We start from the raw sequence: 24,692 nt of genomic DNA on the forward strand, positions 1-24,692 counted from the left end.
TGTGTGTTTGTTTGAGAGAGAGTGTGTGTGTATGTGTGTGTGTGTTTGTTTCCAGCTCTCACCGGGTTGGGTGCGTTAGACTGAGGGCTTCCTGCTGCATCCATCTGCCTGAAGAAAAATAAAAAAAAATAAAAGCGCCGATCTGTCACCGCACGTCGCAGGTATGTAGCCGAGATTAAACGACACGCAGCGACACCAACGAGCACCCAAGTGAGGGTTAATACGCGCTGTGTGGGGAAAAAGGGTGGTAGCCACGTTAGCTGGCATGCTAACTTTCCTACTTGTGTCTTTGGCAATCTGCGCTAGCTAGCTAGCATCCTAGCTAGGTTAGCATTGTGCTGGAGCGTGGGGGCGAGCTCCGATAGCTGCTTTTATGTTATGCCAGGCACGTTGCCAGTTCCCATTCGACATTGAACAGTGTGCGTTGGTGTTTTGTCGATGGCTGGGCCCAGTTTGCATGAACAAATGTCTGCATTTCGTGCAGATTTCCGTGCGGCAGTTCGAGCGGCTAATGTCAACAGCTAACGCTAGCTAACGTTAGCTTGCCACCGTTAACCTGTCCGCTTGTTGCTCGCTGCTAACGCTGGCTGGTCACTAACTTAACCTGTTTACTGGCAGTTACCTGCAGCTAACGAGGTGTGTTACTGTCTCACTCTCGGTGCGTCTGTTTGCAACAACTAACAGTCAAATTGGCTTTGATGGTGCGTTCGCGGACCACCCGCTGTGCAGAAAAGCCAAATAAAAACTGACCCGAGGAGCTGGTGGACTTGCGCTCGGCACGTGTTGTCATTTGACCAAAACAGGTGCTCCAGATGAGGTCCGGTGTGCCGATTTAACCAGCAGCCCTCTTAGTGGTCACCTCTACCTGCAGCTGGATGACCAATCAGCTTGGAGGATTGTTAACCTGGGCTGCAGCTAACCGTCACAACCATCATCGAACATGTTGATTGTTTATCAGATGATTTGGTTTAACTCTGCAGCGTGCAAAATGTTTGAAAATGTCCATCACAACATGCCAGCTGGTCTGAACAAGCGTGGAAAACCCGTAGATGCTCGATTTGCAGTCACTGCAGACAAAGAAAAATAGCAAATCCTCACTATGAGGAGCAGCAGTCTGGGAGTGTTTGGTGTTTTTTGCTTCATAAGTGACCTCAATGATGCATCAGCTGTTCAAATTGTTGGTGATTATGTTTTTATGTTAATGGGCTAATTGTTTCAGCATCAATGTAAATGTGTAACTCAGCTGCTCGGAGCCTAAACGCCCCTTATTGTGGTTTGTTTCTGCAGGATTTTAATAGAAGCAGTGAAGCTGGTGGAAACAAGCTCTCGAGGTTCCTCCCGCTCAGGACAACAAAGGCGGCGCGTCGCACACTTGAACCTCAGCAGAGCGGCAGTTCGAAGGCCTCCATCAGACTCATGACTGCTTGAGAGGACGCGGACCCACCGTGGCCCATGCACTGTACCCGTTTCCCTCCCTGCCCTCCTTATCCCTCAAGCTGACGCAAAACCCCAGACACCTACCCCCCCTCCCCCACCCCCATTCCCACCCAGTCCCCAGCGACTCGCCCCCTCCCGCCATGGCGCCCGGCACAGAGACCGTTCACTACATCCACCTTCACAACTCCAGCCAGTCCGTGCTGGAAGCCCTGCGCACGCAGCGGCGTGAAGGCCTCTTCTGCGATGTGACCGTGCGGATACATGATGCCTCACTACGCGCCCACGCCTGCGTCCTGGCGGCCGGCAGCCCCTTCTTCCAGGACAAGCTGCTGCTGGGTCACTCTGAGATCTCCGTGCCGCCGCTGGTGCCCGCAGAAACCGTGAAGCAGCTGGTGGATTTCATGTACAGCGGCTCGCTGGTGGTGCTCCAGTCGCAGGCCCTCTGCATCCTCACTGCTGCCAGCATCTTGCAGATCAAGACGGTCATCGACGAGTGCACCCAGATCATCTCTCAGAGGAAGGCGGCGGCAGGGGCGGCGAGCGCGGCCGCGGCGGCAGCGGCTGCAGCGGCGGCGGCAGGGGGAGGGATGCTCGGAGGAGTCCTCCCTAAACAAGAAGAGCGCGGGGGGAAAGGGACCGAGAGGGGCAACAGTGGAAGCTGCTCTGTCAGTGGCGCGAGTGGGGGTGGAGGTTACGCAAACTTCTCCAACTTCATGGCTGAATGTGCGGCTAGTAACATGGGCGGGGGGTTGGGGGGTGCCAGCGTTAGTGTCAGTGAGAGCGGCCCGGGCCCGATGGAGCAAGCTAACACCGTGAGTCTGATGGCGCTGGGCGACATGGGCCCCAGCTCCATGTGCGGCGGTGACGGGCTGGGCTCTGGGGCCGGCTCCATCCTCATGAAGCAGAGCTCCAGCTGTACTCAGGACGTCAGGTACAAGCTCCGAGACCTGTTGGCGCAGACGGCCAACGGAGCCAGCACTAGTAGCACAGGGAACCTCTCGGCGGGCTGCAGCTCCGGTGTGGGCAGTGTGGACAGCATCGGCAGGGACAGCCTCCGCGGCAACACAACCGACCTCTCTGATGACCTGGTGGGGATGGACAGATACAGCGAGGAGGAGGACTTGGACGGGAGGGAGCGGGGAAGAGACGGAGACAGAGACAGGGGGGCGAGCCACAGCCGCAAGCAGAGGCAGCCGCTAAGACTCCAGGTAGAGGGATCAGGGGAAGGGTTGCCATGGTTACAGCTTTCAGGCATGCAGAGCTGCAACGGTTTGCTTTCCTTTCTTTTTCTGCTTTTCCCTCTTCTCACACTGCATTGGCGTATATCGCTGAGATGTTTCTGCATTTTGCACAATTGAAGAGAAGCTCTCGTGCTAACTTCAGCAGTAATTGCCTCTTCTATGGATTTCTGCATATTTGCTGTAGGTCATTAAACTTATTAGTACCTGCTTGCAGGGGCTGCAGCCCGGCGAATGCGCTGTTGTTCTCATAGACCATCTGTTAGCTCCTGCCACTGTTGTAAATGGAATTGCTTTACAACTCCAATTTGAAATGGACCTTTTTCTGTCTAGGTGCTGGGAGGAGAGGGAGTGGTGGTGAAAGATGAAGGGGTTCAGGACACAGATGGGACCGTCTATGCCTTGGAGGACGGCAGGCGAGACGGCGGGCAGGAGGGCTCCCAGGAGTCCATGGCAGGCTTCGGACAGGTGAGTTTGACTCGGAGGTGAGCTGCAGCAGTGGGAGCCAATGAGAACGACCGGCTGAGATTAAAACGTAAAACCGTACTAGCGATGTAAGGCTCACTTTTATCAATAATTTATCAACCACTGCTTGCAGTGATTCAGAGCAGAAAACATTTCTGCAGATTTGAAGTGTTACGCCCTCATTTCTCTGGAGAAAAAAGGTCACATTTAGCTTCAGAGGGAAACTTTTATAATCCCCTTATTGTTGTTATCGTGTTGCCGTGTTATTCTCAGCGTTTCTGTCACTAGTAAGCAGAGGGGAAAACATGGTGGAGCAGATTTATGCCGCAGCCTGCTGTACCCTGCAGACTACACAGGGAACATCTGCCACACAGTCCAAGGATTCAGCTTTGCCTTGTCAGTTTTCTCAAGAAGTGCTGCAGAGAGAGTCAGATCTGGAGATGGAGAAATCCTCTCAAATGTTGGAGGTTAAGGAGATGTTTTTGGTGCAAAGCAAAGCCTGTGGTCACCAGTTTAACCCAAACTGCTTAAAACAATCTAATCTTTTGTCTTTTAGCAGTTTTTTTTTTTTTGTCTTTCACTCATGTGACACTGTGTGAAGCAGTTTCTTACACAGACTATTTGAATACAAACTTCTCGTTTGCTGTTCCCTGCTGGAAGCTCTGTGTGTGGCAGAAATGTGTGCTGTGCCTTTATAAACATTTGTATGTCTATGCTCCATAATTTGATCCTCTAGTTTTCTATGCACAACTTTTAGTGTATACAGTAGTCCCTCGCTATAACACGGCTTTGCTGTTTTGCGGATTTTTTTTAGTGCAATTTTGCATGCTTTTTTTTTTTTTTACAGTGTATGAACGCGCATTGTGTTCTGCGTCCTGATTGGCTAAGGGACTGTAGACCGATGTCAATCGATCTCCTCCGTGCCGTGTCTCTGTACAGTACAGAATGCGTTCTTCTTGCCAAATTTACAGAAATGTTCAATCGCTAGCAGTGTGACTTTTAAGTGCTGCCTGTTTGCAAGTCAAACAAGAGATAAATGTGAAAAAATGTTAATGCCTGTCTGAGAAAAGTGTCTAAACTGTATGGTGAGGGGTTTTACAGCCTTAAGATATATAGAATAATTGTAAAAAATAAAGCTGACTACTTTGCCTATAGGATTTCGCCTATTGTGGGTTATTTTTAGAACGTAACCCCACAATAAACGAGGGACCACTGTATCTGTAATGTGACTCCTCAGTACCTGAATATGCAAACGTAACCAGTATGATTCAAAAACCAATTATGAATGTGACAACTAACCAGCCACTGTTTTGAAATTGTTGTATTGTAAGAATCATTTTGGATGTACGACCTAATAGCCAAAGTGTCGACGTGATGAAAAACACCCTGAGACAATAGGGATTTGTCAGCTTGTAGAGGTTTTGCCACATCTTGTGTATCAGATTTGTCGTCTGCACGAGGAAAAACACATTTTAACGAAAGGTGTGAGGGAATTAATTGCGATGTGACCGGATCAGCCAGACCACATCTGGAGGTGGTCTAGCTATAGTGCTTGAAGTGGTGCTAGCTGCAAGCGATTGCCTTCTTTCAGTATAAGCGATGTTAGCCTAGTTGTAGCACAGCTGCCCCTGGAGATGCCTTTGGTTCTTTGTATCTGCCCTCGCCTGTCTTGTCGTAGCAGCCCCCCACAGACCCTCGGCTTGTTCGCACGCCTGACTACCCATCACAAAACCGATTTACGTAGATCGCAAATGCCCACAGCGTCATATTTCACAAATGATTGCTGCTTGCAGGTTGCACATAATGATTCGGGGCTCTTGCATGCTCACACATGGCAGTTTAAAGGGGTAATTATATTATTATTATTATTGCTAATCAAGAGAAACAGGCCCCTGATCACAGTGGAGGCAGAACAAATTGTAATATTAGTTAATAGAACTTAATAGAGCTGTAACCAAAACCCTGCATATCATTTTCCAGAAGAGATATTACATAATGATGCATTTTGCTGTTGCATTGTCAAACACATATATTTGTTTTTAATCCATCTTTCCTTCCTCTGTGTGGCTGGTTACTCCATCGGCCTCTCTGACTCCCAGGCAAACAGTTAGACTCCTTCACGGGCTCCTGTCTCCTCAGGTTATCTGCCCAGACTTTCATCAAACTGCCGATTTGACGCTAATGTAGCTTGACTTTGTTGGACCGCACTGTGCCGGTTGATCTTTCTGACAGCGGCACTCAGGCGTGTGAAGGAATATGGGGTAAAATATGCGGTCTGTAGTAGTAGTAGTAGTGTTCAGGGATTTGTTTCTTCTCTTTCTTCTTCATATATTATGTTTGACCAAAGGAGTTAGAGCACAGAGATAAGCAGGACTGACATGTCAGTTCAGTCTCAGTATATTTATGTCACTGAGGCCTAACGAAGATGTTTTCTAAAAAGATTTAATAAACCAGAGGCTTGAACTGAAGCTTTAACTTGAATGCCACCAAAACTGGTGTTGTCACATGTTTGTGTGTGTGTGTTGTTTCAGGACTTCTATGATGAGCAGGGGGTGTTTTCGGAGAGTTTCTGGCCCCAGAGTGAACCGTCTCAGGCCATGGCTTTCAACCCCAGAGGAAGGGTCAACAAGCCTCTGACTCCACCTCCGACCACACAGTCCATCAACAACCAGGTCAGCGTCTCACACCAGGTGGCTGCGTCTAATGTGCACTACAATTGCAATAAGTCTAGATTCATTTCCAGGAACTTTTATTACCAGGAATTTATTTACCTGGTAAAAGAATTCCTGGTGATCTGTGTGGTTCAGGAACGTTTATTCAGATCAGGCTGATGACGTATGGGGGACGTTGTAGTACGGCGGTGGGACCCACTGCGACTGTTGTGCTCCTTCAGCTTCTTAGAATCTTGCTTAAGTTTCTTCCAACTTTTCACAAATTAGTCTCGGCGTGTGTCCTACATTTAGCTCCTCCAGCTTGTCGGCTATTCTTCCACAGACTCGGTCGTCCCGCTGAAAAGAGTCTGGACCTCGTCGTCCGTCCACTTCTCTCGTAGCTTCTCTTCTTTTGCTCCATTTTCCAAATGATCAAAACACAAACGAAGTGAATCTTGTAGAAATTAAATAAACAAGTTTGCAGCCACGCTGGCTTAAACACGGAAGTGTGTTCGACCAATCAGCCCCGCGCCTCAAAGAATTCTGGGTAATCTGAAAAGTTACTCTTCGCTACTAGGAACTTTTCGGGGGAAAGTTTGGGGTTGAGGGAACGTTTTGTCCCCGGGGTAATTTCGGTGGAAACGCGCCGAGGTTTTACAAAATCCCGGGTAAATGAGAAAAGTTCCTGCGGTGGAAAAGGAGCTTATAATTCTGAAAGATGAGATTTCAAATGCATTCATCAGAAAGAATTGATTAATTGACAACATTTTCTATGAAGAAAATATATAAATACTCAAAAGACCTGATAAAATCAGAAATATTGAGGGTTGAAATGTCACAAACATTTGCACCTGAAAAACTCCAGGTGTACAATGATGTTATATTAAACGCTTCGGCCCAAATTTGCTCCGTTATTCATTCAAATAAAGATGCATATTAAAGAACCTCCTAGATCTACAGTATGTACTATAAGCTCCCTTCTATTAAAACCAGGTACTTCAGATTTTAGACATACACGTTTAATTAATATACTAACTAATCGTGTTGGTAATAGAGTAGAAAAGGTTTTGATGCATGTGATTTATTAATCACAAATACAAGAACACGTTGAGGTGTTATCCAACAGCACAGGATAGATTTATCAATGATAGACAACCAGGATTTATAAAAGCTGTGAAGCAGTTTGCAGAGAGGAGGCGGGTCTGTTTCTACACCTGTAATGCTGTTAAGGAAGCAGATAGATTAACAATGAATGAATCAATGTAAAAGTTATGTGATGGTATGTTATGGATTGCCCTCTGGCTCCGTGACATTTACAGTATGGGAAAAAAAACGGGGGAATGGTAGTTAAATCGACCGTATTTCGTCTGCAGTGCGGAGGTGATTGACAGAAAGCAGAATTTAGCATAATGCAGCAGTAAAATACAAAAAAAAAAAGAAACTGAACTGAGAACAATGAAACAAAGATGACACAGAAAGCCAGTTGAAAGCGTCAGTTATGGTGTGATGGACAAAACCTCCTACACGGTTTGACTGACAGGTGCGTTGACTTTGAAAATGAAAATGCAAAGAAGGGTTTGCCTTTGCATTTGAAGTTTTGTCGAGGAGACGCACGGCCGTGTAGAGAGGTAAATACAAAGGGAACGACTGCCGTTGCATCAAGTGTGCAATAAATATTAAATGGCAAATTGAATTATAGTTAAATTTGTCAGATAATTTGATGAGAACTACATCCTGCTTTTTAAAATGTGTTTGATTTAAATGACGATGACCTAAATTACTTGACTTAAGAAAGTCTGATTTGAAACATGACAAACACTAATAGAAAGAAGTGAATACACGACGGATCAGTGAATAAATAATTAGAATACATAGACATACACATTGGCAAATAACAATGACAGCCAATTTATGTATCTATCCATCATAATTTACTATGGTAACGGAGTAAAAACACAATACAGTTGCAGATTATATTTTCTGTGTTCATTGATTTTCAATTTTCCCAATAAAACAATAAACAAAAGTGCAGATCAGGACAGCGTATGATGTCCCGACCTTTACCTCTCCCACCCCGGTGTACTCAGACATGAATGCAAAACTAAAAACAAAGAAATAAATAAGTAAAAGAATTTATGATTTATTCTAAAAACGGAAACGTTTTTCGTCCTCAGCTTCTTTTCCAGTACCCAGTGAGCCAGTCGCAGCCAGCCCCGTTCTATGTGGGCGGGCCCATGGGCGGCATCGACAGCATGGCGGGGACGGAGCCCGGTCAGCAGGCCCCGCCCCCTGCGGCGATGACCCCGGCCCCGCCTCCCTCCACCTCCTCCTGCTCTGCGGGCCCCTCCCCGTCCTCCCAGGGATCTGAGACCTCGTTCGACTGCACGCACTGTGGCAAATCTTTACGTTCCAGGAAGAACTACAGCAAGCACATGTTCATCCACTCCGGTGAGACGCCGCGCCGTCGTTATTTATTTACCTGACGCTCTTTTTTTAATTCACTTGAAGGTCTTTTATACACTGCCTGTCCAAAAAAAAAGTCGCCACCTGGATTTAGCAATTATTCCATTGGATAATTACTGCAGTGATGAATATGTTAGATGTTATATGAGCAGCTTCTCTTTTCTTAAACAACCATGTCAGAAGACAAATCCTGTAGTCGTGGAAAGGGTGTTAATCTGTTTCAGAAGGGTCAAATTATGGGCCTGCATCAAGCTAAGAAAACAACTGAGGAGATTGCTGAAACTACTAAAATCAGGTTAAGAACCGTCCAATGCATTGTTAAAACCTGGAGGGATGGTGGTGAACCATCATTTAAGAGGTAGAAATGTGGTCACGACTGTGTTTAATAGTGAAAGTAAGAGCATTTCCACACGCACAGTGCGAAGGGAACTAAACAGCTGTGTAGCCCTGAGAAAACCACTGATCAGTGAGGCTAATAGGGGAAAAAAGGCTTCAATTTGCTAGGGAGCATAACGATTGGACTCTGGAGCGATGAAGGGAGGTCATGTGGTCTGATGAGTCCAGATTTACCCTGTTCCAGAGTGACGGGCACATCAGGGTAAGACGAGGAGGCGGATGAAGTGATGCACCCATCAGGCCTAGAGACGACCGTACAAGCCGCTCTCCCGTCATCAATACAAGATCTTGGCGGGAAACTAATGCAACTCTGGATGGAAATAAATGTTGTGACATTGCAGAAGCTTATTGAAACGATGCTCACAGCTAAAGACGGTCCGACGAAATATTAGAGTATACGACTTTTTTTTTTTTTTTGGACGGGCCGTGTATAAGACTATAACTAAAACGGTGTGAATGTTATGGAATTAGAAAAAGGTTGTTAGCACCATCAAACCCACGCTCCGCCCCTTTTATCTCACTGTTTTGGTTTTACAGCACATTAACTCTCTGAAGTTGTTCTCACCAAACCACTGGTGTGGAGCAGCACAGCGCCAGCCCAGCACCAAACAGCAGGGAAGAAAGTGGAACATCTAGCAGCTTAAAAAAAGCCAGATATTATTCTCAGGAGTTGGTGCAGACCAAACCTGAGCTAAAGGCAGAGTGAATATTAGATATACAGGATATAAACAGCGTTGCTTTGCATCTGCTGGATGCATAACTACTAATATCAAGTCTGTGGGTACAGAACTGCCACCAGGATAAGTAGAGACCCACATTTCAGGACGCTCTTTGGCTTCATACATCAACCGTCCACTTACATTCATTATTGATATGAATACATCCTCCTAGACAATCATTAATACCTGTTTAAAACTGTATTCATCTCTTTCTGAACCTTCTTATGTCCTGTGGGGGCCTAAAAGCTGTTTCGGTGGAGGTCGTCTGCTGCTAAAACAAATCGGATTGAAGATTTTGACTATTTGTATATATTTTGTATGAGAATGAAATATTTGTGAATATTGAATTGGATTTAAAAACAGACCAGATTAGATATGAACTAGTCAAATTAATGCTAATTGCAATGAGCTGTGTTCCATTGGACATATAATACAAATAAACTAGTTAGAATCATTACTGACAACAACAATAGGATGTGATTCAGCGTCCTTGTGTTTTTTCCTACGCTCTGTGTCCACCTGTATGTTTTTGTCCCTCCAGGTCAGAAACCTCATCAGTGCTCCATCTGCTGGCGCTCCTTCTCCCTGCGCGACTACCTCCTCAAACACATGGTGGTGCACACTGGCGTCAGGGCCTTCCAGTGCTCCATGTGCGGCAAGCGCTTCACCCAGAAGAGCTCGCTCAACGTGCACATGCGCACCCACCGTGCCGAGCGCACCTTCCAGTGCAACGTGTGCCACCGGGCCTTCACCCACCGCACCTTGCTGGAGCGCCACGCCCTGCAGCACGCCCACCACACCCCCCAGGGCCAAGGCCAGGGGCACGGGCCCGACATGACCTCACCTACCAAGCACAGTCCTCCTGCTCTGGGAGGGCCCTCAGGTATGGCTGGCACGGCTGGCATGGTCGGCGGCATGGCCAACATGCCCAGCCACGGAGCTTCCTCCACCTAGAGAGAGAGAGAGAGAGAGAAGGGGAGATGAGGGGGGGAGAGAGGGAGGTTAGTGAGCCCATTCCTTGAACCGACACTTATTTGGTCCTAACAGCCTTGTTGATCTTTTATTCTGGTGGGAACGGCGCTTATAGGTTCCCATAGTTTTAGCCTAATGACACCTTCAATCAGGGTTCCTACTCAGGGCTGGAAGGCTTTTGGAGTTTGAAAATTATGTAAATTTTAAAGGTGTTTTGGAATTGCACAAAAATCTTGGAAAAGTCTGTAAAAATTGTTGTTCCCTCCCCAGAAACCATCTTCGATAGTTGTACTTCTACTGTCATTTCCTGTGTTGTGACATTTGTGGCTGTGACGACTAATCATAAGCTATAGAGCGACATCGCTGAGTGTCACCCATCCCTGGGGAACAGCCATCCAAGCTCCAGCCAAAAGGGTCTTTGGTTTTTGTGTTGTTTTTGGTGAAAAGAGGTCTGGAATATTTTGAAATAGAGAATGTGTAGGAACCCTGTTTCAAAGACACCAGAGAGTCACCAAAGAGGTTAGGAATACAGAGCGGGTTTGGGAGTGGGTGAGGGCGAGGGGAGGCGTGGGGCTTCTAGGTGGAGGTGAGGCTGGGGTGGGGTGGGCTTTGGGGTTATATGGAGATGCAAGTTAGGGAAAATAAGGGGAAGGAGGAGTCGGTGGGGGGGAGGGGAGTTACAGGGTTTTATTCACCCTCAATTCATTTAATTCAAATTGGGAGTTCATTCGGCTCTCTTCACTGTCACGTCTTTAAGTTGTCCTGTTGAAGGAATTTGTTGGCTCAGTAGTAAAAATGCACCACAGAACTGAATTTCTCTTCAAACTGGGGAGGTGTTTTACGCCTCACTGGGCAGAGCTCTCCCCTGTACTGGCCCAGCGAGTGCTACCGTCGATAGCGAGCAGCTAGCGATGGAAAAAGTGAAGTATCTGTAAGTCGGAGCTCGTCTAACCTCGCTGCGATCACAGCGTCCTTCATACTGTAAACCCACGCTGAAAAGATGGAGCTTTAAGCATTATGGGCTCATTATGTAACAAGTGAAGGATTGAAGGTATTAAAGAATAGCTGACATGGTCACTGTGGTCAAACCACCCTGTGAAATCTAAAGAACCTATGAATTAGCTCTAGAAAACACTGCAGCTCAGACCCTTCAGTTCCCTTCTTGGTGTTGCACTTTATTCCGGTTCACAAAGGTAGAAAATAGGAGATCGACTGGAGGAAGAGTGCAGTTCGCTCCCGTCAACAAGGAGGAAACACAGTCCACACATTGAGAGCCTCGTCTTTAGGAAAAGTTTTCCCATTTGTGAACATTAAAGGGAAGATGAGCTCCCTGAATTAGCTGAATTGAACGTGAACGGAGCCCCGATGCCATTTAGGAGCAAACCAGGGTGACGGAGAAGGTTGTTGATGAATGATTCGACGAATAAGGAAAGTAGTCAGAGCAGAGTGAGACTACAGCAGGGAAGGAAGGAAGGAAGGGAGGGAGGGAAGAAGAAGAGGAGGAGGAGGAGGAGGAGGAGGAGGAGGCGGCGTGATGCACAGCAGTGTGAATGATATTCACCATCATCCATCAGACAGCTTTGTAACATTTTCCACAGGCGCCACTGGTCGGCCCCAGAATCATATACCTCGAACCAGGACGAGCCCCCGGCGGCTCGGAGGGACACTATTTTCTCATTTGAAATGTTTGGGAAACATTTCAGCATGTTTTACACACACACACACACACACTCACACACGCTCACACACACACACACACACCTACAATTACCTCGGTGGTCCAAAGACAGGCATTATGCTTCACATCTTTTAAGCTACATCAAACGAAGAAACAGTGAAAACTAAAGCTAAAATAGATCCATTTACTTTTTAAAAAACTTACTAAAGTACTTCTATGTAAAATTCCTGTACATCGCTATAACGCTCAGTTTGTTATTTGTTGCTCATGTGATTCTTTGATGCAGAAATAAGGCAGAACATTTAAAAAAAAAAAAAGAAAAGAAATACTTTTAAAGTGAAAGAGCCATTCAGAGGAAGTTAACCTTGGTGGAATAACTATGACAAATCAATGATTTTTATTGGGATTTTTATTGAGTGTTTGGTTGTGTTTGTCTTTTTGGGGCTCTGGTTAATAATAAATGGGAAGTGTTTGTTGCTTAAAAAAAAAAAAAAAAGCTTTTCTCGCAGCACTATATTAAAAAAAAAAAAACAAACAAAAAACTTTTAGTAAAACTAAATTAATCATGAAATCGTACAATCACCCCGACAAGTTTTGACAAAGTCAAACTGGTGATAATGTTAATTATCACATTAATATTTATTACAATTTGATCTCTATGCACAGTTAAGTTTGCACATCCTATTACTTAGACATAGATGTTGTTGTCCCCTAAAGTATTTGGCTTAAGATTGTTTCTTTTCCTATTTTCACACCTAAAAGGTGATCTTAAAAAGACCTTATATGTCCCTGCTTTTTGCTGATTTTCCTTAATGTTTGACAGTCAAAGCATTATATGATATTCAGTAGTTTACTTAAGCTTTGTAAGAGCCTTCTGATTGACATGATTTCATAAGTGGACCTCCCTGACAAGTGAGACATTTTAGAACTTGAGCTTTTAATTTGACTAAAATATCACTTTAATCGAGACGTATATTCATTTAAGAGAGTGACTCCAGCAGAGACAAAAGATTTAAATCCTCTCTGTCTGGACTTCACTATAAATATTGACATTAAATGTCCCATTTTAAATGTGGAAAAAAAAAACAAAAACAAACAACAACTGCTTATTTACAGGGAGCAGGCCTGACAGCATGCGTTCATTGGCCTCTGAACGTTGCAAGTTAATTTTGCAGACTCAGTCGTTTTCATTCATTCGCCAGTGCTGCGGATGAAGAACACATTTTTAAAAAAAAGAGTTTGCGAGAAGCTGGACTGAAACTCCTCCAGAACTCACGGCTGGTTATAAGCTACAAATAAATCCTAACGCCAAACCTTTGGTGCTTTTTTTTGTTTTTTTTTGTGGAAATATTTACCTCATTCGCCAGTTGCCAACACCATGCTGTGGTCTGGGTTTGGTAAATAAGCAGTATTGGGCTGTTTCAGAGGTTTTGATCTATCCTCAGCAGTGGAAGTGGTTTTGGTGCATCTTGTCTGAGGCGGACCCTTGTACAGTACTGTAATATGTGTGCTTTGAAGCCATGTCAGCGCATTGTAACGTACTGTGTTATGCCTTTTCTTTTTTTTTTTAATGTTTTCTGTTGTTTTGTTTTACTGGGAGGGAAGTTGATAATTGTTTTTTCTACATTAATATTTCTTTAACAGAGGTTAAATATGTCAAAAGATGAAACAGTCATTTTATAAAAAAAAAACAAACCATGTGTCATCGTAAAAAAACCCACATCTTTTATGTATAAAAAGACTAAAGGCATGATTTTAACTTTTTTCTGAGAACTTAGATGTTGTACTCAATGACTTAATTGAATTTTAAAAATGAGTGATTTCAAAGATTTCTTTCTCCAAATAAAAAGTCTTCTTCTATGGCTCTCAGGCCACACGATCGGCATGGATTTGAGTTTTTTTACATTAACGATACAAGTGTGTGTGTGTGTGTGTGTTTTTTTTTTACCATCTGTTCCTCAGGTTGTGGGGACATAACACTTGGTTTAAGGTTAGGCTATGGTTAAGGTTGGGGTTAGGCTTAGATGAGTAGTGGTTATGGTTATGGCTAGGGTACAGTAACTGTGTGTGTGTGTGTGTGTGTGTGTGTGTGTGTGTGTGTGTGTGTGTGTGTGTGTGTTCTCGTATTTTACCAGCAGAGTGAGGACATTTTGGAGGGTCCTCACGTCTTCAAAGGGACGTTTGAGGGTCGAGACATGTTTTAAGATCATGGTTAGGCATTTGGTTGTGATAGTTAAGGTTATGGTATAACGTGTGTGTGTGTGTGTGTGTGTGTGTGTGTGTGTGTGTGTGTGTGTGTGTGTGTGTTTACCATCTGTTCCTCAGGTTGTGGGGACATAAGACTTGGTTTAAGGTTAGGCTATGGTTAAGGTTGGGGTTAGGCTTAGATGAGTAGTGGGTATGGTTATGGCTAGGGTACAGTAACTGTGTGTGTGTGTGTGTGTGTGTGTGTGTGTGTGTGTGTGTGTGTGTGTGTGTGTGTGTGTGTGTGTGTGTGTGTGTGTGTGTGTGTGTGTGTGTGTGTGTGTGTGTGTGTGTGTGTGTGTGTGTGTGTGTCCCCTCCTGTCAAACGCTGGATCCACACATGTTCACTGAACCTCAAGCACATCACAGCCTGATCAGTAGTAAGGTTGTTCTAAGCATTTATCTAAACTACGTTGTAAAGATTCGTCATTATAAGTAAAGTTCTGGTGTTCAAAGTAAAATTTACTTCAAGTAACAAACTTGAAAGTAAAATGAAAGTCCCAGTGCAGCAGAATGGCCCCCGTCAGTGTCGTCCTATTATCTAATCTAATATTCTGATATTAGCTCTGCGGCATTAATGTGTAAGCAGAGTTATCAGTATTGATTGATTATTAACTTGTTTATGTGCAGTTCAATCAGTAACAGTGTATCCTAATGCTTCTATGGGAAGTATTAGAAAAGTAAAAGTAGATAAATACAGAGAGGGGAAAAATGCCTGTGAAAAGAAGTAAAGTAAAAGTAGAAAGCATAAAAACAATGTAGATAAAGTACAAGTACCTCAAAATGACATTTAACTAATCAATGAAGTAAAGATCTCATAAAAATACATAATGATCCCGAGGAAAGTGTTAAAAACTGAGCTGAAATGATTCATTAGTTTTATCAGTTAGTCAGTCGAGTGAACCTATCATCAACAGTTTTGATAATTTGGCCAATTAAAGTAATTTCTTTTAGCAAAAATGTCATAAATCTGTTGGTTCTAGCTTCTTAAACGTGAGTATGTGATGAATTAAGATGGATATTTTTCACTATTTTCTGAAATAACTGGTATATTTCATAATTAAAACAGTCATTACTACTACTTTTGTCCGTCAGTGCCACCAAATGCTCGTTGTGAATTCTTTAAAATGGGGAAAAAACAACTTTATGGCTCCAATGGTTGGTTGGAAGCCGTACTGTAGCTTCCTTTGTCCTCTGAGGTGTCCTCCTATCGCTGCCTTTTCTCCAAATCCCAGCAAATGTATCAGGAAGACAACGCAGGAGCTGTCTTTTCTGGGCCGGTAGATATTCTTTCTTTTCCTTTTTCTTTTTTTTTTTATGCAGCTTGGGCCTTTGAAGGTCTGGCTGGTTGCGGCTGAACTCTGGCCAGAAGGCATCTGTTACTCAACAACATCTGTTCCTGTTACTCTGTTTCTCCCAGCATGCCGAGGGACACACAGGCTCTCCCAAGGGTGGCCTTTTGTGTGCCCCATTGTCAATTCCATCATTGTCTGCTGAAGTCTGTTCCCATAATGCCACGGGGTAATAAACCCCAGCAGAGGCCAACTCCACCGGGCTGATGATTTACAGTTATTTGTGTCTAAATACAATCAGGCTCTTTGTTGGGCAATTAAGAAAGAAAAACTGAGGGGAATTTAAAGAGGTAATTAGAATAAAAAAAAAAAAAAAGTGTTGATTGTCGGCTGACAGATTTAAAGTTGGTTTTCTCTCTCTTACACGATGGCGGCGGTCAGATTTTGCTGCAAGCCTCCGAAATGAGAAAAGGAAAAGAGGTCGCTGAAGTTGTTTTTGGTGGAAAACCCAAGAACCCACAGAGCCGGACGTCCAGTAGGCGTTACTCTACATTGATCTGAATTTTAGAGCCATGAATTACCTGACTTGTTCTTTCGGAGGAGAAATAGGAGTGGTAAATCTAGCGTAGGGACATTGTTTTTTATGAATAGGCCCCCTCTCCCGTCTCCAGGGAGACACTTTCAACTTCTGGCAGTAGCCAACAGTGTCGGCATAGAAAAGCCCACTATGGGGTCGCCAGGGGAAGACAACAGATGTTACTGATTAACTTTGCTCACAGACCTCTAAAGAAGTGTTTTGCAGAGTGCTTGCAGATGGACAAAACAAAAAAAAAGTTAGACGCAATTAAAATTTCACGTTTAGCAATATTTATTTGGAAAAATAGTCTTGGCTAATTCCTTCATTCAAAAACGGTAAAGGAGACAGTAACATAACAATTTGTACAGTACAATCCCTCTTAAATAACATTTTCTTAAAAAAAGTCCCATTGACCTGAAGTGCCTTTGCAAATATCATCATCATTATTATTATTATTATTAAAAAAAAAAAAAAAAGCAACTTAAATAATCATAACATACATCACAAATATACAATACAAAATAAAAATAACACAAAATCATTAAATTAACTTAAATTAAATCATAATTTTAAATCATAGCCTTTTTCTTGTTTTTTCTTCTTCTTCTTCTTCTTTATTTTACAAAAAGGACAATCTGTATCAAAAAGCAACTTTTTTTTTTTTCTTCATTTAATTAAGACAAAAGTTTCCGGGTCCCAAAAAAGAAACACCAAAAAAAAAAAAAAAAAAAAAAAATGAACAATACTATGTCATAAATGGTTTGGAGGGCTTTCGGGGAAACGCACTTCAGTTAACACAGTGATCAAGTATACATACAGTCTTCACAGGTGCAGCGATGGGTGCACAGCCCATGTGAACAGCCTCGTGAAGAACAGGCCAGTATGGCCAAACATCCACCGTTTGATGCAGTTCCTGCGCTCAGCAACGGCGTGTGGGTTAGAGAAAAGGCCTGGGTGCAAATGTTGCAAAAACAAAAATCGTAGCATCGCACGTTATCGCCACGAGACGAGTGTCCGTTTATATTTTATTCTTTACCCCCACTCCCCGATAAAAAGGCAGAACAGAAAGCTAAGTGGCAGTTTACTTTCAACCGTAAACTTTTTCCTTTTTCTTTTTTTTTTTTTTTTTTTACCCCGCCAGTTCTTATCCCACAGGCCGCCGCTGCCTGCGCTTAGTTTCCAGTAGAGAACCAGCTCACTCTGAATATCAGTTAAACGTCTCAGTATCAGCAGCAGTCTCAAGGCGGGACACCTCCCCCCAGGGTTAGAGCAGCATCTGAAGGAGTATAAAAACTCTCCCATAGAGCAAATGAGCAACGGGCAGCCCACTGGTGGCTCGTTACACCTGGAGAGACACAAGAATCAAGGAGAGACGTTAGCGTTCGTTGGCCACAGTTGATCGCAGACAGACGTTCTTTTACACTGGAAGATAAAACCGAGTGAAACCTAGAAAACTCACCTCAGTTGCAATTATACATTCGTCCTTTTCCTCTGACATCACAAACACAGATTTGTACTTGGTGTCCGCACATGCAGACATTTCTGGGGCTTTCTTTTCTGATGCATCGCTTTAGGGAAAGAAAGAAAAAAAAAGTGTCGTTAGCGTCATCACTCCCAACAGCCTCAAGGTCGCATCTCGTTTGAGACGACGAATATTTACCATTTTAAACGTTTGCTGCGTTTCTCCTCAAACTCAAACGAGTCCTGGGATTGGCTCTTGTCCTCGCAGGCCGCCTCCAGCATGGCCTCTTTGGCCGCCTGCTCGTAGTTGACCTCGTGTACGAGGTTGTAGTCTGCAGGCGGATGGCGGCTCTTGTAGGTGCTCCTCCCTGGCGAAGATCCTTCATCAGGGTCGCCGCTGCAGAAGTCCATCTTCTTGTTGATATTTTTGACGCCCGGCGTTGGCATCACGCTGACCGCCAGGTCCCTGTCACTGCGGTGACAGTTGTTAGTCAGGTTGTTTATTGTCTCTCCCTCGCCGACGGTTTCTACCTGACCGCCACGCTGGGCTTTTGATCGGAAAAATCCAACAAGTACGGCGCATCCTGCCAGCAGCAGTAGCACCAAGGCCACGCCGGACCCCACGGCCATCCAGGGCACCTCTGACCCGCGGATTGCAGCGTGCTCGGGAAGCAAGAACTGGCAGTTTCTTCCACCGTAGCCAGGAACACATGCACAGACGTAGCGGTTGTTTCTCTCGTGGCAGGTGGCGCCGTTATGGCAAGGGTTGTGTTCACAGCGGCTGATGGGCGAGCTGCAGTTGCGGCCGGTGTATCCCGGCGGGCAGGTGCAGGTGTAGCCGTTCGGACCTTCCTGGCACGTCCCGCCGTTTTGACAAGGGTACGTAGAGCACTCGTCTCCAGTGTGGTCGCAGTTCATGCCGGTGAAGCCATCTGGACACTGACACAGGTACGAGTTGACCAGATCCACACAACGTGCACCTGAGAAGAAAGACAAGGAGCGGCATGAATGTTTCGATCCAAACGTTAGGACCCCGTCTGCTGTTCTACACGTCCAGCTCGGCGAGTCGCGCCTACCGTTGGAGCAGGGGCCGGAGGTGCAGTGGTCGATCTTCTTCTCGCAGTTGAAGCCCGCGTATCCTGTGGGGCACTGGCAGAAGTAGCCTCCATCCGGGTTGTCGGCACAGCGGCCGCCGTTGGAGCAGGGCCCATCAGCGCACGTCATGGCACTCAGCTCGCAGTTGTTGCCATAGAAACCGTGAGGGCAAGTGCAGGTATATGTGTTTTCCAAATCCTGTGGAAACAGAGCAGCCTTGACATTAAGATCTGCCTTGCAGCTGCTATAAACAGTTTTGAATCCCAGTACGCAGCACACTGTATTTGTTTGATTGCTTTTCTTGGAAGCACTGAGCCACAGTTCACAGGATGTCTCTTATTCTTATTCCCCCGTTAATCTCAGAAGAGCAAACAACACTTACGGTGCAGCTTCCTCCGTTGCGACAGGGGTTTCCAGCACATTCGTTGACCTGGATCTCACAGCTGGCCCCAGTGAAGCCGGGCTTGCAGGAACAGGTGTAGCTGCCCTGACCAGTGTTGCTACAAGTGGCTCCATTCATGCAGGGCTTGTGGTGAGTGCAGTAGTTGAGATCTGGAAAGACACAGCAACACATGTGGATTAGCCACAGCACAACACATGGCGGGACAACAGCAGCAGCGACAGAATGTCTTTTTGTCTTCTGGCACACTCGACTCTTTCTCTTCTTCCAGTGGTTTTTTTTTTGTTTCCTGTGCTTGGCCTTCTGTCCTCGCTGTTCATCTCCAGACAACTGCAGCTCTGTTGTTGTTTCTCTACCACAGTTTTGAAGCCTCTTATGGTGGCATCTTGATGTCTTATTTTGTTCCCTTTCATATCTCCGTTTCTTTACAGACTTTTGAACTTTACCAACCGGCTTGCGAAGACGAAAGACCGCATAAAAACGAAGACCCTGTGCCGAACTTCGTAAGACTGAGGCCACAAAACTTGTCTACCCAGAAACACTGATTTTACTGGTCAAAAGATGTCTTGGCACCTAAGTGCTTCCAGATGTAGCGCTACACATTGAAAATACTGCGGTTTTATGTCACCTTGACTTCTGACAACTTTCACTTTTTAACCCAAAGTTTAAACCTGAACACCTGGATGTGTCGTGCTTCCTGGTTTCTTTCCTCATCACTCATTATTACCCCCCCCCCCAGCTCTCATCACACACTCTCCTCACCTTGGTTGCAGAAGAGTCCCCCCCAGCCCTCCTGACAGTTGCACTGCCAGGGCTGCTGGCAGGTCCCGTGGAGGCAGCCCGGGTAACGAATGCACTCGTCGCAGTAGCGGCCTTTGAATCCCACTCTGCACCTGTTGTTGTCCAATTAGGAGGGAACACCGGTCAGTCCACTCACATTACCTCATGTGTCCCACTAATTAATTAATGCCCCAGTGAACTGGTGGAGGAAAACTTACTTGCACTCCCCGGGTTTCTCACAGAAGCCGTGCTCTTCGTCACAGCCTGGCAGGCAGATCGCTGCACGGGAAAGGAAAGAGAAAACACACTTTTTAGACAAACTGACACAAGGGGAACAACTCCAGACAGGTTCTTTGTGTGGTTTTGCTCTCGAAGATGCAAAACTTATCACCTAAATCCCGACAAAGTCATTAAAATAAGAGAAAGGACTGGGGTCCTAAACCCATTAGCTGCTACCTTAAACTCAATCTCCTTATCACCATGGAAGAATTTTCAGTTTAACATAGCGCTGAGACAAAGGAGGGAGTGTGTGAATGTGTGTGTGCCACAGAGAGTGTACACACACACACACACACACACACACACACAGACCCCCTCAACCCACCCCACCACCCTCCTTTTTTCTTCTTCGCTGCGGGTCAAAACTCTTTTATTCATTCTGTGCGCTCACACACACACACACACACACACACACACACACACACTCCCCTTAATGTCTCGGATTGGGGCAGATAAGAGTGGACAGCTGGCGAGTGTGTTGCCAGTGCGCGACAGCTGCTCCATTGTCTCCTCTCTGCCGGCAGCTGCCCACTTCAAACAATACCTCCCCCGCCTCGGCCAATCAGAGGCCGGCCCACTCCGAGAGTAACGAATCGGAAGGTAGCATGTAAATTTATGGCACGCGTGAGATTATTCCCAAAAACTTTCCTTAGAATAAATCAAGTGGTCGTGTGTGTGTGTGTGTGTGTGTGTGTGAGGGAAAGGGAGGGGGCGCCTGTGGTGTTTACGCACAAGTTGCCTTCTAACGGCACTCAAGAGGATCTGATTACAGACCCAACGTGGAAATTAACTTTTTTATACTTCACTTTTCCCACACTTACAGCCAATAATCACCTTAAATGATCTCATGATCGGTTTGTGTGACATTTAAAGCAACACTATAATGTTTTTTTTCCCTCATTTTGGCCAATGTGGATATAAATTGTGTCGTGAAATATGTTTTAAGATTCTTCCTTTAAGTTTTCTGCACCTCACACACACACACACACACATGCTGCTAATAAAATGAAATAAAAGTGTCACTCCTCACGTTCAGTGCAGTACTGTCCCTTCCACCCGGCGTCGCACACGATCTCCCCGCGCTCTCCACAGGTGAAGTGGCCAAACGCGTCGTCTCTCGGCCGGCAGAAGACAGAGCAGCCGTCCCCGTAGTAGTGCTCATCGCACACGAAGCGGTACGAGTACTTGAGCTCCGTCCTGCCGCCGGTGTGGAGGTCCTGGGACCACTCCTCTCCCACCGTCAGATGCCTCTGGGTGGTCATGGTGCTGATAACGCGGTCTGGGTTCTCTAAAGTTGCACATGTGGAGGCGGAAAGTGAGCGGTGGAGGGATGGGGAAGTGTGCGATTGAGACACAAATTGAAAAAAGGGGGCAGGGGGGGTTTCATTCCTACCTGTGGAGAGGTCGTCTTTGGAGTCGGTGTGTAATGCCTCAATGATCAGCGAGAAGGTCCCCTGGGAACACAAATGGCTTCATGAGACAGGTGGCCAGCGGAGATGCGGCGATAACATCAAGCAGAGGCCCGAGGCGATTGTGCCATACACTCAGTGTGCTGAAAGCAAACTGCTTAACCTGATCCGGTGAAACTAAATACCTGTAAACCTCGTGCGCACTCAGCCCCCACAGGCTGTGGTCAGAAATCGTGCCGTAGCGCGTTTTTACGCACGGATTTACCCCCCAAAAATGGCGCGATTTCGCTGCCTTCGCTTCAACTGTGGCGAAACGGACATGAATGAATGAATTGGCTGTGCTTACCGGCCACGTGAAGCCGAAGTTAATCCTGATGGGGTTGGTGAACGCACTCTCCGGGATGACATCGGGGACCTGGAAGGAGTTGGAGCCGAGCACGGGCGTCACAGCGCCGCCGTAGGTGCACGGAGGCTCCGGGGAGGCGTTGGGCTGGTAGTGCTTGAGACAGATCCTGAAGAAGGTTTGACATTCGCACTGCTGCTGGAAAGACGAGGCCAGGCCTCCCTTACAGCAGTTCTTGTTGCCCTGTACTCCCTTCTTGTTTAGGAACTCCTGCAGCTTCAGCTCAAAAACTCCCGAACAAAACCCCTGCGGAGGAAAGCAACTTATCATTAACTATGCTCACAGTGCCGCGTGTGTATCAGTGTGTGTGTGTGTGTGTGTGTGTTGTGGTGGGAGGGGAGGGTGGGATGGGAGAGGGGTGATGGGGGGGGTGACGGTTCATTGTTTGGAAAAAAAAAAATAGAGGTTCAGTAGCTTACCTGGCACAGCAACATGGACATCACGGTAAGAGTCAGCAGGATGACGCGCCCCATATTAAATAAATACATAATAAATAAGAAATAAATAGAGTGAAAAGTCTCGGGGCTCGGCTTGTCCTCAGGGTGCCTCCTCCTGTTCAATCCCTCTTCTGAGGAAGATGCATTGAGCACGTTTCTGTCGCCTCACGGGGTTTTCTCATCAACTGCTGCCGCTGTCAGCCACGCCGCTCTCACTCATGTCCCGAGGAGCCACAAAAAAAAAAAGAAAAAAGAAAAGGATAAATCCCAAACCTTCAAAGGAGAAAAAAATGAGCTCACAGAATAAGAAAATGTGAACTTGTGAACGAGTGCGCGGTGGGGGAATTTAAAAAAAAAAAAAAAAAAAAGTCCTCCAGTTCCGTTAGAAAGCGGTAATCCAGTGCGTAAAGAGAGAGAGAGAGAAAAGATGGGTTCCCTTTTTGTGAAGAAAGTGACAGATACTAGGAAATAACTTTTTGTGTGAAGGTCTTGGTCTAACCCAAGGACAGATTTGTCACTGGTCCAACATGCTTCCTTCTTCCTCCTAATGTCTTTCCTCACTGTGATCTGTGCGTCTGTCTCCAGCCAAGGCCGCCTGCAGCCTGTTATATACGGCCTGACACATGCTATGGTAATAACATGCAAATGGACCCCGTCCTCCTCCTCCTCCTCCTCCTCCTCCTCCTCCCCGACTTCACCTCCCAATCTGGCCGGGCTCTCCACAATGGGATCCCATGCAAGTACCCCAACAGCCTCCTCTTTTTTTTTTTTTTTTTACCCCTGCAGCACATACAGCGTTAATATCTGAGCCCCAAAATGGAGACGTGTGAAAGTATTTCGCCTGAATAAGAGGAGAAACTCTAAAAGTGAGCAGAGTGACTCCTGTAGGCGGAGGGAGAGACCTTCACACAACCTGTGGAGGGACACGGACACTTTAAAGGATGTTTCTAGCTTAGTGAATTCAAAAAAAAGCCTCACTAGAGTCCAGTTTGACAGGATTTGGAGGAAATGTCACACAAAAGCTTCCCTTTTTTTCTTCCAGTGGAATCAGAAACATTGAATCTCTGGAAGATCCAGAGAGTTTGTGAACAGCACACACACGCCAGACTTCCCTGTAGGAGGATGTTAATGACATGTGGTGGGATTGATCCCTCCAGCTGTTGCTTCACTGGACAAACCTCTTTGTTTTTTTGGCGTCTTAAGATGTTTTGGGTCAAGAGCCAAAAAAAGAAGAAGAAGAAGAAGAAGAAAACTCAACACAGCATGAAAAGTTGATTCAAAAGTTCTCCAAAAAAAATGTTTGGTGGTGAAACCCTGACTCAGTTAATTGTTTACACCCCTCCTCCTCCTCCTCCTCCTCCTCTTCCTCCCTCTTTCCTCCCCTGCACACACACCCTCTACATTTTTTGGTATTTCTGCTTGTGGGAAGAATTTGATGCTTTGAATCGACTGAAAAGACTAAAGAAAACATTCCTTGGCAGAGCTGTGTGCTGAGGTAAACGACTTGAGGGGCTGGACTCCTGCTTTTCCATTTCGCTCTCCCCTTCTTCTCATTCTCCGGGCAAAGATTTAAAAAAAAAAAAAAAAAAACACACACACACACACTTACACAAAAACGCGCGCGCATGTGTGTGTGTGTATGTGCGTGCAGGGGGCGCGCGCGCACCGGAGTCGCTCGCGTGGCCAACATGAGGGGGAACTTTTGTTATTGTGTGTGCGGTGAAGGAATAAGTTTGCTCCCCCCCCCCCCCCAGCTGTATGGTAATTCGGCCAGCACCTGCTCTCCCTTCAATAACAGCGTGCGCGCGCTTCCCTTGGCTGAGCGCGCGCCTTCACGTCCCATACACAATACTCTCCCCCCTCCCTCCCTCTACACACACACACACACACACACACACACACACACACACACACACACTTTTCACCTCACATCTAACAAACACAACCGGGCAAATATCGCATTTGCTTTCTTCTTCTTCTTCTTCTTCTTCTTCTTCTTCTTCTTCTTCTTCTTCTTCTTCTTTATTGACCAACTCCTGCGCAGCACGAGGAAAAAAAACAACAACAACATTATTTTGCTTGAATCTTATTTGTGTCTCTGTGTGAAGGTGTGCACGTGCGTGTGAATAAGGAGCAGGAGGTGGTGTTGGGTGTGTGTGTGTGTGTGTGTGTGGGGGGGGGTGTTTCTTAATTAGGTCGTTCATTAGAAGTGTGATTTTTTTTTCTTCCTGCTGTATAATTGGGACCAATAGCACCGGGCACGTACATTGCGTCACTGTGCTCAGATATGCACGTC

At 45.8% G+C, this 24,692-nt stretch overlaps 2 protein-coding genes across 2 annotated transcripts; one reads left to right on the top strand and one right to left on the bottom strand.

Annotated features, from left to right (window-relative positions):
- The first annotated feature begins 54 nt into the window (after positions 1-54).
- Positions 55-10,323, top strand: zbtb45 (zinc finger and BTB domain containing 45). The gene is made up of 6 exons (XM_070856598.1): positions 55-161; positions 1,288-2,645; positions 3,009-3,143; positions 5,672-5,812; positions 7,966-8,239; positions 9,911-10,323. The coding sequence occupies exons 2-6, from the start codon at positions 1,578-1,580 to the stop codon at positions 10,321-10,323; spliced, it is 2,031 nt and encodes a 676-aa protein (XP_070712699.1). The 5' UTR covers positions 55-161; positions 1,288-1,577.
- Positions 10,324-17,331: 7,008 nt separating this feature from the next.
- Positions 17,332-22,447, bottom strand: dla (deltaA). The gene is made up of 11 exons (XM_070827583.1): positions 22,379-22,447; positions 21,903-22,205; positions 21,541-21,601; positions 21,178-21,435; positions 20,087-20,147; positions 19,851-19,981; positions 19,071-19,240; positions 18,670-18,886; positions 17,793-18,573; positions 17,592-17,700; positions 17,332-17,477 (listed from the first exon to the last, which is right to left on the bottom strand). The coding sequence occupies exons 1-11, from the start codon at positions 22,445-22,447 to the stop codon at positions 17,472-17,474; spliced, it is 2,166 nt and encodes a 721-aa protein (XP_070683684.1). The 3' UTR covers positions 17,332-17,471.
- Between the last annotated feature and the right edge of the window lie 2,245 nt (positions 22,448-24,692).

The sequence above is a fragment of the Pempheris klunzingeri genome, chromosome 3, assembly GCF_042242105.1.
Source record: "Pempheris klunzingeri isolate RE-2024b chromosome 3, fPemKlu1.hap1, whole genome shotgun sequence".
Taxonomy (NCBI): domain Eukaryota; kingdom Metazoa; phylum Chordata; class Actinopteri; order Acropomatiformes; family Pempheridae; genus Pempheris; species Pempheris klunzingeri.

Bases quoted from the DNA above. Each gene is read 5' to 3' on its own strand.
- zbtb45 (XM_070856598.1), top strand. From the start codon at position 1,578: ATGGCGCCCGGCACAGAGACCGTTCACTACATCCACCTTCACAACTCC. The intron at 2,646-3,008 runs GTAGAGGGATCA...TTTTCTGTCTAG, and splicing joins GGCAGCCGCTAAGACTCCAG to GTGCTGGGAGGAGAGGGAGT. The intron at 8,240-9,910 runs GTGAGACGCCGC...TTGTCCCTCCAG, and splicing joins GCACATGTTCATCCACTCCG to GTCAGAAACCTCATCAGTGC.
- dla (XM_070827583.1), bottom strand. From the start codon at position 22,447: ATGTATTTATTTAATATGGGGCGCGTCATCCTGCTGACTCTTACCGTG. The intron at 19,982-20,086 runs GTAAGTTTTCCT...GGACAACAACAG, and splicing joins GAGAAACCCGGGGAGTGCAA to GTGCAGAGTGGGATTCAAAG. The intron at 18,887-19,070 runs GTAAGTGTTGTT...CTGTTTCCACAG, and splicing joins GCAACGGAGGAAGCTGCACC to GATTTGGAAAACACATATAC.